The 14069-nt window shown below is 43.4% G+C and overlaps 2 protein-coding genes across 2 annotated transcripts; one reads left to right on the forward strand and one right to left on the reverse strand.

Moving 5' to 3' along the window:
- Nucleotides 1-1114: 1114 nt before the first annotated feature.
- Nucleotides 1115-3606, forward strand: PCYB_042080 (phospholipase A2; the record flags this gene model as incomplete). The annotated part of the gene is made up of 3 exons (XM_004225359.1): nucleotides 1115-1507; nucleotides 1641-2398; nucleotides 2578-3606. Coding segments are annotated over 3 exons (2180 nt in total), but the record flags the coding sequence as incomplete, so codon positions are not given.
- A 1704-nt stretch (nucleotides 3607-5310) lies between these two features.
- On the reverse strand, nucleotides 5311-13713 carry PCYB_042090 (transmission-blocking target antigen Pcys230; the record flags this gene model as incomplete). The annotated part of the gene is made up of 1 exon (XM_004225360.1): nucleotides 5311-13713. One exon carries the CDS (start codon nucleotides 13711-13713, stop codon nucleotides 5311-5313), a length of 8403 nt encoding a protein of 2800 aa, XP_004225408.1.
- Nucleotides 13714-14069: the final 356 nt, after the last annotated feature.

A 14069-nucleotide genomic window follows, 5' to 3' on the forward strand; every position in this document is an offset into this window, starting at 1 on the left:
TAGTATATATNTNTNTNTNTNTTTTTTTCTTTTCAATTCTTCGCAATTGTTTCAAGGTTTGCTTGCGCGAGCTTCGAGGCGTTCCTGCTGAGTTTTTGTCACGTCGCTGCTACGTCGCTGCTACGTTGCTGTTACGTCGCTGTTACATCGCTGCTACGTTGCTGTCACATCGCTGCTACGTTGCTGTCACATCGCTGCTACGTTGCTGTCACGTTGCTTCCATTTCGCCGACGGTTTGATGTTTTTTTTTTTTTTTTTTTTTCCTCTTTCTCGTCGTCTTCTTTTTCTTCCCAACTACCGGGCTGCTCGTCTCTTCCTCCCCAGGAGAGTGAAATCTCGTGAGTGGACTTCTTCCCCTTTTTCGTCATTAATGCCAGCAGTTGCAACCCTTCCCCCCCCTCTGGACCGATACTATGTATAATCATATCGATGCGAAAGTTAACCCCATGACAGTTTTGTTTGTATTCCTTTGGAGCACGTCTCGCTGTTCGCCAAGCAACATATAATATAAAGAAGGAGGAAAGGCAAAGAGAAAGGGAAAAATAAAAAAATAAAAATAGCCTAATATAACCTAATTTAAGTGCAAATTGAAACTAAAGCGAAAGTGACACCCCCAATTGATGTCGTTTTGATAGCAAAAGCTGTGAGCAGTGAGAGGAGAAAATCCTGGATAGCCCCCTCCGAAAGGAAAGAGCCGCTGCAAGTCCCGCTGCAAATTCTGCTGCAAGTCCCGCTGCAAGTCCCGCTGCAAGTCTCCGCTGTTTATCTGATGTCACGCCTCTAGGCAGCGCAGCCTGGTCTGATCAGTCCGGTTTTGCTTCCTCCAGAAGAGAGGCTTCAAAAAGGGGCAAAGTGGAGCAAAAGGGCAAAGCGGAGTATAGTGGACACAGCGGAGTATAGTGGACACAGCGGAGTATAGTGGACACAGCGGAGTATAGTGGACACAGCGGAGTATAGTGGACACAGCGGAGTATAGGGGACACAGCGGAGCAAAAGGGCAAAGCGAAGTATAGTGGACACAGCGGAGCAAAACGACGTCGCGCCCATCTGACCTGACCGAGTGGAACCTCGCAAATCCCTACTGACGAATAGCTCATTTTAACCCCCCGAAAGGATGAACGATGAGGAGGAACGGATCTACATGTATTCTGACATTTTCTCTCATGGTCTGAGCGGCGAAGAAAACAGCGATGCAGACGAAAGGGAAAAGAGGAAGAACAAAAAAAAAAAAAAACTTAGCGATAATAACCTAAAAAATGGAGAAAATGAATACAGCAAACTGAGGGCAGAAACTTCAACCATTTTAAATGACTACTTCGATGTAGAACCCATCAGATGTTTTAACCAAGAGGTGATAGATGCGTCCTTGCAGAGTGACTTTTTACAATTTCCACAGAACAAGGAGCACACGTTGAATATCTTCGATGGGGAGCTCACCGAGAATAAGCACTCCGTTCAGCTGCGCAAGCCTGGGTTTTACTGCATCTATGTGGAGAATAGTAACAACGTAAGTGGGAGGGAAAAAGGAGCGTCTCTTCCCCCCTGACTGATTACCGTGTTCTCCGCGTCTGTTGCTCACCGCGTCTGTTGCTCACCGCGTCTATTGCTCACCCATCACTTCCTTCACCCTATTCACGCAGAGCAAATGGGACAGCATCTACTTCGGGCTGTCCAAAATGCAAGTGGAGCTGAACTACAAACTGATCCCGCAGAACGAGGACAAGGACACCCAAGGGAAGGCCGAGGAGAGGAAGAAAAAGGTGACTCGAGAGAAACCGCAGCAGAAGAAGCATCCATTAGCTAGCCAAAAGGAGGAGGAAGGAGAGGAAGCAGAGGAAGGAGATGAAGCAGAAGAAGGAGAAGAATTCGAAGAAGGAGAAGAATTCGAAGAAGGAGAGGAAGAATTCGAAGAAGAATTCGAAGAAGGAAAAGAAAAAAATAATCAGAAAAGAGACCCAATGATAATAGAAACCTTTAACCTAAATGATGAAATAAATAAAATATGCAGCTATAATTTTGATCAAACAGATATGTTATTTGATGATTCAAGAGAAAGGAAAAACAGAAAAAATATGAATAAATTAAAGAGTAGGAAAAAGAATTATTATGATAATTTAAGGATGAAGAATAAGAGAAAGGAGTGTACTGCTTTATTTGAAGAGAATAAAACGAACACGGAAAATTTTTCTTGTACTTTTCATAATGAAAATCAGATAAGGGTTTCTTCTAAGAAGAAAAAGTATGTTTATTTGTACAACAAGGGTGCCAATAGCATGCTGCACTTAAATGTGAGCACGTGCATGTCCCTGGGTATGACTATTCAGTGCCGATACGGATTGCTTTTCTGTGGGAAGTACCACCAGATCCCGCAGGACCCCTACACGCCGTTTAGGAAGCCGTAAGTTGAGCAGCCCCCCCGGAGCGGTGGCACCTTGGGCGCGCGCGCAACCGATAGCCGCTGCCCAGTCCCCACCAAACGCTACCCAGTCTCCACCAACCGCTACCTAACCGCCACCAACCGCTACCTAACCGCCACCAACCGCTACCTAACCGCCACCAACCGCCACCCCCCCGCAGCGTGTCGATACTGTCCCTGGACGGAGGAGGCATCCTGGCCATGTCCACGCTGATCGTGCTGAACCGAATCGAAAATGAAATCAGGAAGGAGATCGGAAACGATGACGTGAAGCTGATCGACTGCTTCGACATGGTGTGCGGAACGAGTGCAGGTGGCTTGATCTCTCTGGCCCTCTTAAAAGAGATGGGACTTAGGGACATCACCAATCTCTTGCCAAGTACCATGCAAAGGATATTCGAAGGAAATAGAAACATCATCTCGGGAATCCTATTCGAAGGTTACGACATAAATAATGTGAAGGATTTATTTATGGAAAAAATAGGGAGTATGTTTATGTCCTCCTACAAGAACGTCTACTGCTTCGTGACGGCAACTGATGTGAAGCACAACCCATACAAGTTATTCCTCCTGAGGAACTACACTCATAAGTATAATGCAATAAATGGAGAGTCTTACGAAGGGATCAATAAGGTTCCATTATGGCTAGCTGCCTGGGCAACTGCATCTGCCCCGACTTATTTGAAAGGACCTAGTTCTGAGGACATCAAAGATTTGGGGTTCCATATAAAGCCAGAGATCCACCTTGTGGATGGAGCTTTGAAGGCGAGCAATCCTGCTCTCATCGCATTGGAAGAGTGTGCTAGACTGAACAACAAAAATCTTTCAGCTTTTATTAAGGAGGAGCTAGATACGTTAGTTTCTATAGGGACAGGAAAATCGCCCACTAAATTAACTCAGTCAGGGGCTAGTGGGAAATCTGCATCCACGTTTGAAATATTACTTAATTCGGCTCACCTCCTAACTAGAGCGAATGAAACGCATCGGGAAGTGCTGCAGTGGCTCTCCGACAGGGAAAATACGTACTTCCGATTTAACGTACCCAACATCGGGGACATAGACATTGACAGCCAGGACGTGCGCGATTTTGATATCATCGCCAAGGCCACGCGCGACTACCTCTTCGATGAGAAATTCTACGAGATCAAGCGCCTGGCGCATAAGCTGGCCAACAACTACATGCGCTCCAGGTATCTCTAGCGGGGGTGAGGCGAGGAGAGGCGAGGAGAGGTGAGGAGAGGTGAGGAGAGGCGAGGTGAGGAAAGGCGCGGTGGTTTCGTTGGCCACGCGTCACTCATTCGTTGGTCACTCGTCACTCATTCGTTGGTCACTCGTCACTCATTCGTTGGTCACTCGTCACTCATTTCGTTGGTCACTCGTCTCCCCTTTCGTTGGCCGCGCGTCTCCCCTTTCGTTGGCCCCACTTCACCGCTGCATTGGCTCCCCTCTGCTCCTGCCGGGTCTGATTTGTCCCTGCCCGCCGTGCCTCTCTGCATGAGCGTCTCACTCCGCTCCGTCTACCCCCCGTTTGTTTTCCGAATTTGCAATTAATGTGATTTTTTTTACTTTATTTTTTATATTATTTTATTTTTTCCATGTGCACGTGGAGGCCCCCTGCCCCGAGGGGGGTTTCTTTGTCAAACTGGGGGAAAAGTCCCTTCCCCCTAACCATTTCTCTCATTTTTGCAGTTGCCTTTTTTTTTGCCGCCCCTCCGCGCGTTTGGCTGGTTAGTGGCATGTAGGAGCGCACTGGCATGCGTCACTAAATATATGTACTTCTTCTGCAACTCCACCGTCATAGTCATGGTCATCTCGTTTTTTTTTTTTTTTCCTTTTCCTTTTTTTCTTTTTCTTCTTTTTTTTCCTTTTTTTCCTTTTTCCGCGCGCGAACAGACCCACATGCAAACACAAAATCCACTCACCTATGCACAAGTAGACCAAGCTGCTTTTTTTTCTCTACCTGGGCAGAGGCAGCAACAGAGAGGGCACTTGGGGGGAGAGAACAAACACCGCAGATTTATATTGACGTGCGCGGCTTTATCTCCTTCCCACTGTCACAAAGTCCCACTATCTCAACGTCCAATTGTGCGAACACGTAGGGTTAGCAGCCCGTGAGTCTATTCAGTGGCCTGGCAGTCTCACCTTCCAAACCGTTTGACTGAACAGCTAAATGAACACTTTTGAAAGAAGCCCCAGGAAGGGTGTTTGTGTGTGGGGCGTTTCTGTCCAATCGGGGGGGCGGTGCGCAGGTCGAAAGGGTGATCACGAAGAAGGCCACGAAGCTGGCAACATAGCTGGCAACATAGCTGACCACTTAGCTGGCAATATAGCTGACCACATAGCTGACCACATAGCTGACCGCTTAGCTGACCATTAGGCCCAGCTCCAAAGAGCAATGCGCGGCACCCCCATAGGTAGGCAAGCCCAAAGCGAAAGTGCTAGTCAAAAAAAAAAAAGTACTATTAACCGATTAACCGATTAACCCGATTAACCGATTAACCGATTAACCCGATTAACCGATTAACCCGAGGGGAAGTTACGATGTGCAAGCCCCCTAAGTGGGTTTTTCCGGGCAAGAAATGTAGGGGCGGGTCATTTAAAACGGTCGGGGGGTCCACTTGGTGGGCAGCGAGTCGACTGAGCAGGGGTGCGCTCACCGCTTTGGTTGAGGTTACGGTTGCGGTGGCGCAGGGCTGCGTGGAGCATAGCGTATGGGAGTTCCACCCCGGGGAGGGCCGCAGCAGGTTTGGCTTCCATTCCGCTTCGCCGCTTCATCGATTCGGCGCTTCATCGATTCGGCGCTTCATCGTTTCGCCGCTTCATCGTTTCGCCGCTTCTCCTCCTCACCGCTTTACCGCTCCCCCTCCGCACCGCTTCGCAGTGGGCTTCCCCGTTCAGCCTCCGCGCAGGTGCGAACTGAAGGTGGCCTTGCTCAAGTCGAAGTACCTTATGCGGATGCGCGTCTTGGGGAGGGAGTGGTCCGAGTCAGGCTTGAAGGTAACGTTGATGGTGTGGGTGACTTTACTGGAGACACACTTGCAGGAGATGCTGTGTCCCTTGGTGTCCCCCTTAAAGGTCACGTATGATAAGCTGACCCCACGAGGGTTGTACTGAACAAAATCGGATTCAGCTTCCTCCGACAAGTCGACAAGCTTCTTCTCTTTCATGTCGTCATTATTATCATATACAGATGCAAAGCAGTTGTACGGAACGACTTCAAATTTCTTGGGACAAGCAAATCCAGCATAGCTATTATTCCCAAAGGTGACAGAACACGTTTTACTTTCCTTCAAATTAGGATCCAAGTTATGACTAAACAGGTGGTTATACTCTCCAGTAAAATCACAACCACTAATTTCACTATACCCTTCTCGAACATGAATAAAAATTTTCACAATACCTCCGTAAGCGTAATTATAGTTAACCAATTTGGAACTTAGAGAGTTATTAAATACCATGGAGAAATGGATCTCCTTGGAAACGTAAGGAGGTACTCTCAACGTATGTTCAATAATCTTCGTTCTTGAATCATATTTAGTTGTGGTGATAGCTCCAGGTAGGACTTCTTCAATGGGTGTAGGGACTCTCTTAAAGAGTACCTTATCTTTTATGTTAATTGGGTTGACGAATATCTTCTCGTAATTTTCCTTTTCATTTGTTGGATATTTTAAAATGAGTTTATCCCATCTAGCTAATTCAACTTTGTATTGATTCGTTTTATTATCCTTCTGTTGGAGATTCTCCATAAATTCTACCACATTACAAGTTGTCACTTTTTTTACACTATCGTAAGAACACGTTTCATTATCTACCCGACTGTCTTTTTCTCTCTTCAAATAAATATCATCTATTTTCATTTTTACTACATTCTCATCACAGGTACAGTAGAACCTCTTGTTCAACGTCGCCACGCTTTTCATATCCTTTGGGAGGATGAGATATGTATACGTGTTTTTTTTATTGGAAAAATTGGACACAGGTATGGCTCCCTTAATGATATCAGTGATTTTTTCTTTTGGTAAGTTACTCATCTGGTTAGCGACTGTTCCTGCTTCTGACTCTGCGACAAAGTAAGTCTCATGGAAGCAATTCTCTGGGAGGAGTTTTCCTGTTGGACAGTTGATTCCCACAACAGTGTTAGGGATGAAGGAAATTAAACACGTAGAATCGCTAGATTTTTCTCGTTTATTAGTAAATATGACTAAATCTGTGTCATCCTTTTCGTTTATAAAATCACATCCTTGTACTTCTTTCCTATTGGCAGAGATATTTATACGTATCACTCCAAGGGATGTATTTTTTCCTTGTGGTTTTTTTTCCGATGATTTACCACAGAAGAGATGAAATTGGAAATCGTTTTTCACATAGGGTGGTACGATGAATCGGACTACTCCGTCGGATATCAAATCGGTTGTCTTCAATTCGTTGTTTACCTGACTTTGTAGATGTAGAACTCCTGGTAGTGCATCTTCCAATTTGATTACCTTATTTGCTACAACTACGTTGTCTATAACCCTTTTTGGATAATACACCTCATTTTTATCCCATTCTGCATCTACCATTCTCATATTTTTCACTTCTTCGCTAGTCATACCGTAGTACTCCATATCATAAATTTCTTTTAAAGAAAACGTTTTATTATTTGTCTTCTCCTGTTGGTATGTCACATACTGTTCCTCATCTATTGTGATGATCACCTTTTCCGTCTCTTTAGTTTCTGTGATTGTTTGTTCCTTGTGCACATGGTTGGCTATGGCTGGGCATTTTATAGTTACTACATCTAACGCTCTGGCATCTACTGTACATGTGTTCCTTTGTAGTTTTCCCTCGATGAGAGTGAATAACGATTCTTTAGAGAAGTCACACGTGTAGGTGATTCCATGAGAGAGCATATTACCACATGTTCCATCTTCTTCTTTGCATCCATCTAAATCTGTTGCTTCTGAATCTTCCATTGCATCTAATTCTATAATGGGTTCTACTTCATCTGCATCTATACTAATTTTACTTCTCAATGGGAGAAGCTTATTTCTGACATACAGATCTTCCTGAATTTGTGGCTCCTCTTCTGAATCAGCATACTCCGTTTCGATTTCCATCGACCCGAATACCTTTTTGTGAGGATTGTAGCAGCTGCATGAAAATTTAATAGCACTTTTAAAACTGTTTGGAACCCTAGCATAGGCAGATGTGTAATTTTTTTTAAAGTCTAGATGCATAGAACCCACATGGAATGTCTCAAAATTGAGCATTTCGGTGATGTTGGAAAATTCTGAAAAGTTTTGCAAGTCAGCCATTTCGGTGTCCTCGTCCCCGAGTAGATGTAGCAAATCTTTTATTCGCATATTCGTTTTGGTTCTCTCGGCGAAGTTTATTTGCTCACCGTCTGCTTCTGCCTCTTCTTCTAGGTGAAGCTCTCCCTTGTAGTAATCCAGAGTAACGTTGGAGAAGCAGGCCTCCGGGTAGAGGTAGAACCCCTTGGGACAGGTAATGCCGAACACGTCTCCCTTGGCTATCTTCACATTGCACACCTTTTCGTTATTGGATTGGTCTAACTCGGCTAGGGAATATTCACTAGATGTAAAATCACACATCTTTACAGAACCAGGTTCCATGTTTTTCCTAACTATGATGAAAATGATCCCTCTCTGCTTGGTGGTGGTGAGGAGGACCCCCGTTTGGTTAATCACTAATTTGAAGTTCTTATTCTCAAACGTGGGAGGGATAAAGAAGCTGAACCCGATTCCCTTTTTAGAATTTTTCTCGAAGGAAAAGACTCTATTTCCATATACTCCCTTTAGAGCAGTGCTTAGGGGTACTTGCGTTTTCTCATCTGTGATAACTTTGATGTCTTCTCCTTCAGCTAGCGATGGACTAACTGACAAGTTTTTGTAGTCCGATTCGTCACTGGTACTACCCATCTTAGGTAGAATTACTACTACCTCGGAAAACAGTTCTGCATCTACCTTACATTGAACAATTTTATCTGCGTTTTCCTTAAAAGTAAGCGCTTCATCATCGAAAAAGTTACAAAAGTTCACCTTATTGTGTTTCACAGCATCTGTGAGTTTCATATCTTCTAGTGATGATTCTTCTTTGTTCACCACCACTTTGATGGTTCCTTTTGTGCTTCCATCCGGTTTGGTACAAGAACAGGAAAAATTTATCTTATTTACATAATCTAATGGGACCTTTCCATAAGAAACCTTGGTCTTCGAGTTGGGTAGATTGAATATCTTAACATCTGGGATGAGTTCTACGATTTGTTTCTTCTCCCCATTTTTATCATAAATCTCGTGAAAGCACTTCACCGGATCAAAAGTAGAATCATTACTGCATCTAACCCCGAAGACGTCATTCTTCGTGATCTCTACTTCGCATTCTTTTGTCTGTCCACTAGGAAGGGAAATTCCTTTAGTTAAGATACTGCTACTTTCAGAGGTGAAATCACATCCTATCGTTTTTTTTTCACTCCTAGAGATATCCAAATGGATGATTCCCTTGTATCCTCCATTTTTTGTTCCCTCTTTGTATTCATTATTATTGCATTGTACTTTAAAAAATGTGTTTCGAGATACACTAGGTGGTATAATCACAGCAGCGTAGGAAGTAAACGGATCCTTTTTCTTCAACACCTTCATAGATGTATACATTGCACCTGGTAAGACTCTATCTATATCTTCTTCCTTATCTCCTTCTTCGTTCAAAATTTTCTGAAAAAAATCACTTGGTTTCATACTAATTTTATCAAAAAATTTAACAAAAGAGGGATCATCCAAAGGAGTAGAAGTAGAATCTTCTACATCTACATCTGCAGAATCAACATCCAGGAGAGTAATGATTCCCTTCTCCTCCTCTTCATCATCTTCTCCTATTTTTCCCTTTGCAATTTCGTAAGCTGCTTTCTCCGTTGGACATTTAACATATAACGTGTCGAGTGGTTTTAGTGCACTATAGCAGTGGATATCTGGTGGGGACTCCTCTGTTAAAGGTTCAGGTACGATTAAGCTCTTTTTTGAAAAGTCACACAAATACTCATTTTCTTTAACCTTCTTCGGTTTTAGCAACTTGGGTGCTTTCAAATTGACCTTCAATGTGTAGAGCTTAAAATCAGATTCGTTCAGCGATGATATTTCTTTTATTATGATTTGTTCTAAGGAATCATCACTTAGAGTAGCATACACAGAGTAGTCCTCTCCAGCGATGTGATTGTCTCGTATTTGTGAAAGGGAAGAACCCATCATTTCATCATACGTTTCTGCATCGGCTACTTGTTGGATTATCTGTTCTGGGTTCGCATCTTCCTCAGATGGGTTCAGTGCATCTACCTTCTGGAAAATACTAATCGCTTTGTTTTTCTTGTGAGACAGGTATAGCTGTAGATTACTCATGAGAAATTTATTTTTTGGATCTCCTTTGTTGTAACTCTCTCCTTTCTTTATGTTAAGTTTCTGATAAATGACATCTAGAAGCTGAGCACTTGGTGGAGACTTCAACAGGTAGTCCTTCTTCAGATTCACACATATGCATTTGAACGACAGGTCTTTACTAACAACGCTTGGTATTTCGATATAACTAAATTTGTGGCTATGTGTATGGTTTGCTATGTTATCCGTGAGCTCAAGCGTTTCCGATATATTGGCAAGGCTATTATCAACCACTGCATCTTTGAAGCAGCTAGTTATTTTGACTGTGTCTGGGGGACAGACGAACCCGATTATATCTTTCGGCATGGCATCTATCAAGCAGTTATTTTCTGTAGCATCATTTAGGAAGATATCCGATTTGTTGGAAGTGAAATCACAGCCTTTGATTTTTTCACTCCTCTTGGGAATCTTAATCTGGTAAGTCAGCAAGCCTCCCTTCTTCTCCTCAAAGAACGTGTTGCTATTATCACACATTATGTTGAATTCTACATCATCCTTCACATAGTAGGGGAAGAATAAATAGATATGAGAGAGATCCACCTTTGCCATTTCTTTACCATTTGTACTACTTTGCAGAGGATGGATGTTTCTCGTTTTGTGGAGCATCTCTGCGTGGGGAATGAGTTTGTCTAGTGCCGCCTGGTCAAGCATCTTTTTATTTTCTTCTTTGGTTGGCTTCACCGTGGTGTAGTACATGTTGATATTTTGGTGGATGGTGAAATCTTTAGGGGGGCAGAAGAGTTCAACGTAGCTGTTCATCTCTTTCACATCTACTTGGCATATATTTTGCACATAACGATCATCTAGCTTTTCCAGTTTGGGTTCAATGAGGGTCTTATTTGGACACATGTAGATTTTTTCATCCTCCCCTTCGTCCTTCTTCTTCTTCTTCTCCTTCACGGTAGTAGTTGCTTCCTGCTTCAACTGTACGATATTTAGCTCTTTACTATCTCTCTCCCGAAGAACATGAACCTCTATTTCGTTTTCCACAGATTCTAATTTGCATTTGCAGGAAAACTTAAAATCAGATGTAAGTAAAACTGGAGGTATTTTAATAAATGACGTGGAATTTTTCTTCCCATTTGAGTAGAGTAAAACTCCTGGTAGGATACTAACGATGTCAGTCTTTTGCAAATTGCTATACACTTTTGTGAAGCATCCTTCTGGTTCTATGTCTACGTTGGTTTCATCGGATCCATCCTCTTCTCCGGACGCTAACAGGTTCTTCTTGGAGCAGTTAAACCCAACTAGGTCATTTGGGTAAGCTGTAATATTACACTTAGCCCCTGTAGAACCCACGTTATTCGTGAAGTGTTCCATTTTTGCGTCGGAAAAGTTACATCCCTTAACAATGTGTTCGTTCTTTGATAAGACCAACTCGACGATACCTAGGTTACCTCCATCCTTTGTGTTGTTACATCCCATGAGTAAATACAATGATTCGTTCGTGTCAATGTAGGCAGGTATTTGAAATTTCAAGTCGAAAATATCTTCCGTCGATTGTTCATCAGTTATTGTTATGTTAGCAATTTGCTCACTTAGAACGACGGGGTCTTGTGCATCTAAGTAGGAGAGTAGTTTTACGAACCCGTCAGATGTAGATGTCACTTCATCAAAGTAGGAATAATCTTTATGATTCTTGAAGATGGGGTTCTTTTTCAATTCTAGTTTGGCCACTCGGTTTAGAGGAAATGATAGCAAGGAGGGATAATGAGGGAGATACTTGGCATACTTATCGTGAAAGAGAAAATATTTTTTAAATAACTCGTACTGTGCATCTAGTTGCACCTTTAGGACGTTTTTTTTTTTCTTTTCTTCCTTGAGCATTTTTGGGATCATTTCTAGGTTCTTATACTTCTCCTTATTGATCCCACACTTCATATGGAAGGTATCAAATTCGGTTAATCTCTTCCTACAGATGATAATTTTTTTTTCATTCGGATCTTCTTTCTTGTCTAGCTGGTCTGTAAAATCACATGTGTATTCTTTCTTTTCTTCTGTCTGCTTTGCAACTTGTATTACCTTTTTCACATTAGAGAATGACTCATACAGGTCGAACACGGAGAGGTTGAGTTCCTGGTTGATGCTGATATAAACCATGTGTTTTTTATCACCCTCCTTTAACTCGATGTGACAGAATAGATGGATTGCTTCTCGGAAACTCTTCGGAATGCTGAAGTATTTGACGTTGAAATATTTCGCTTTGAAGTCTTTATTGTAAATAACTGCCCCGTTTATGACCTCATTGAGACTTTTTTTTTTCTTGTCCCATTTTTCATTTGGTGAGTGCGGAATCATTTTATCGAAACAGCTAGTCGATTTGGTTTCCTTAGGAAACATGATACCTCCTATTTCTCCAGCGTTTAGTTGAAACACACACGGGTGTTTCATGTCTTTACCTTCTTCATAATCATAAGTGAAGAATTTTTTTTTCATTCCCGTGTAGTTGCATCCTTTAACGGATGTACCATATGGTTCTATCGAAATGGAGACAACTCCTCTCCCTCCACTGTTACCGACTCCATGAGATGGCTCACTATTGTCACATATGTAATAAATTTTTTTTTTTTCTTTCACTACTGGAGGTAGGATAAATTCAATGATACCCTTTTCTAATTCGTTTTCCTTTTCGCCAATTTCTGTAGTTATGATAACCCCGGGAATGAGATCAGCTAGCTTTTTTTCCTTTAACGAGTCTTTCGGATTCTTTTTACCTTCATTTTGGTTCACCAAAGTAACGTATGGAGCTTTCTTCGGGACGTACTCCATCGTACCATATTTTATAATATCTGATGATTTCGTTGGACAAACAACCTTTACTTTGACCAGCGGTTCTTGGATCTTCATTTCGCAAATCACTACCTTTTTCGTCGTATCTTTCAGCGATATATGTTCCATAAAATCACACACGTACTCTTTATTCGTGTTGCTAGATGCAAAGGTTTCAACTGCTGGGTCACTGTCTTTTAATTCCTCTCCATTTTCTTTTATTGTCGTCTCGAAATCTCCATCCACTTCGTCAAAGGCCCCACCCGAAATATCTGAATCGGCCGCCAACGGGAGTAAAAAACCCTCATCCTCATCCTCCTCCTCCTCCTCCTCTAAGTCCATTCCTTTGATTTGGTAACTTTCGTCCTTTCCCTTGGGGGGCCCCTCCTCCCCATCACCATTCTTCTGCTGCTGATGCTGATTCTGCTCCTCCTGCTGCTCCTCCTCCTGCTGCTCCTCCTCCTGCTGCTCCTCCTCCTCCCCGTCGTCTTCTTCGTCATCCTCGTCGTCTTCTGCCAAATGTCTGCTCACCCTCCTCGTGGAGAACTTCCCCACGCGGGACACTCCGAACAATTCATGCGCAATGCTTGCTACATTGTTGTTCCAATTTTTTACCTGACCATGCAGGTGATTTGTTACCATTTTTATGGCACCACTTGGGTTATACTTTCTTCCAGCTGAGTCTTCCCCAAATGGGAAATTTCCAAGGTGATACAATTTCAGGTCCCATCTCCTGTCTTCACTTTTGAGGGGAAGTAAAAGTGGGTGGTTCCCATTTGAGTCGTTCCTCTCACCGTAGTGCACTCCTTTGGGGGGAAACCTCCCGTTGGTTGTGCCTCCGGAGGGGTTTCTCCCTAACACATGTGGATCAGCATTTCGGCTGACGCACCTCCCGTCGTGGATTCCTTCGTAGCTTCCCTGCTGGATTTGTTCGTAGCTTCCCTCGTTGCCACCGTCGCCCTCTCCACCGCTTATCCAACCAGGGGGACGTACCTTTTCCCTGCAGGTGACTCCCACCTGTGCTTCATTATTTTGCGCAAGGATGATGTGGATAAGAGGGAGCAGAAGAAGGACCCTTTTTAACTTAGCGAGCTTCCCCATTTATGACGCGCGGAGGGTGACACATGGGGTGGTGAGCGGCGGTTATGGCGGAGCGTGTCCGAGTGGGTGTCCGAGTGGGTGTCCAATTGAGTGTCCAATTGAGTGTCTAATGGAGTGTCTAATGGAGTGCCCAATTGAGTGTCTAATGGAGCGCCCACTGTCTGTCTCTGTGTGTGTTGGGGGGGAGGGGTGGACAACGGATTGGAAATCCCCCAATGCGCTGCTGAACGATGATGCGGGAAAATTACACAGACGCAGGCCGAATTATCACAGGCGCATTGTCAAATTAACGTCACATTGGCATCGCGTAGGTATCTCTGATCCCCAGTAAACGGGAGGAAGAGAGTGAAGGAAAA

Source organism: Plasmodium cynomolgi, chromosome 4 (genome assembly GCF_000321355.1).
Source record: "Plasmodium cynomolgi strain B DNA, chromosome 4, whole genome shotgun sequence".
NCBI lineage: Eukaryota > Apicomplexa > Aconoidasida > Haemosporida > Plasmodiidae > Plasmodium > Plasmodium cynomolgi.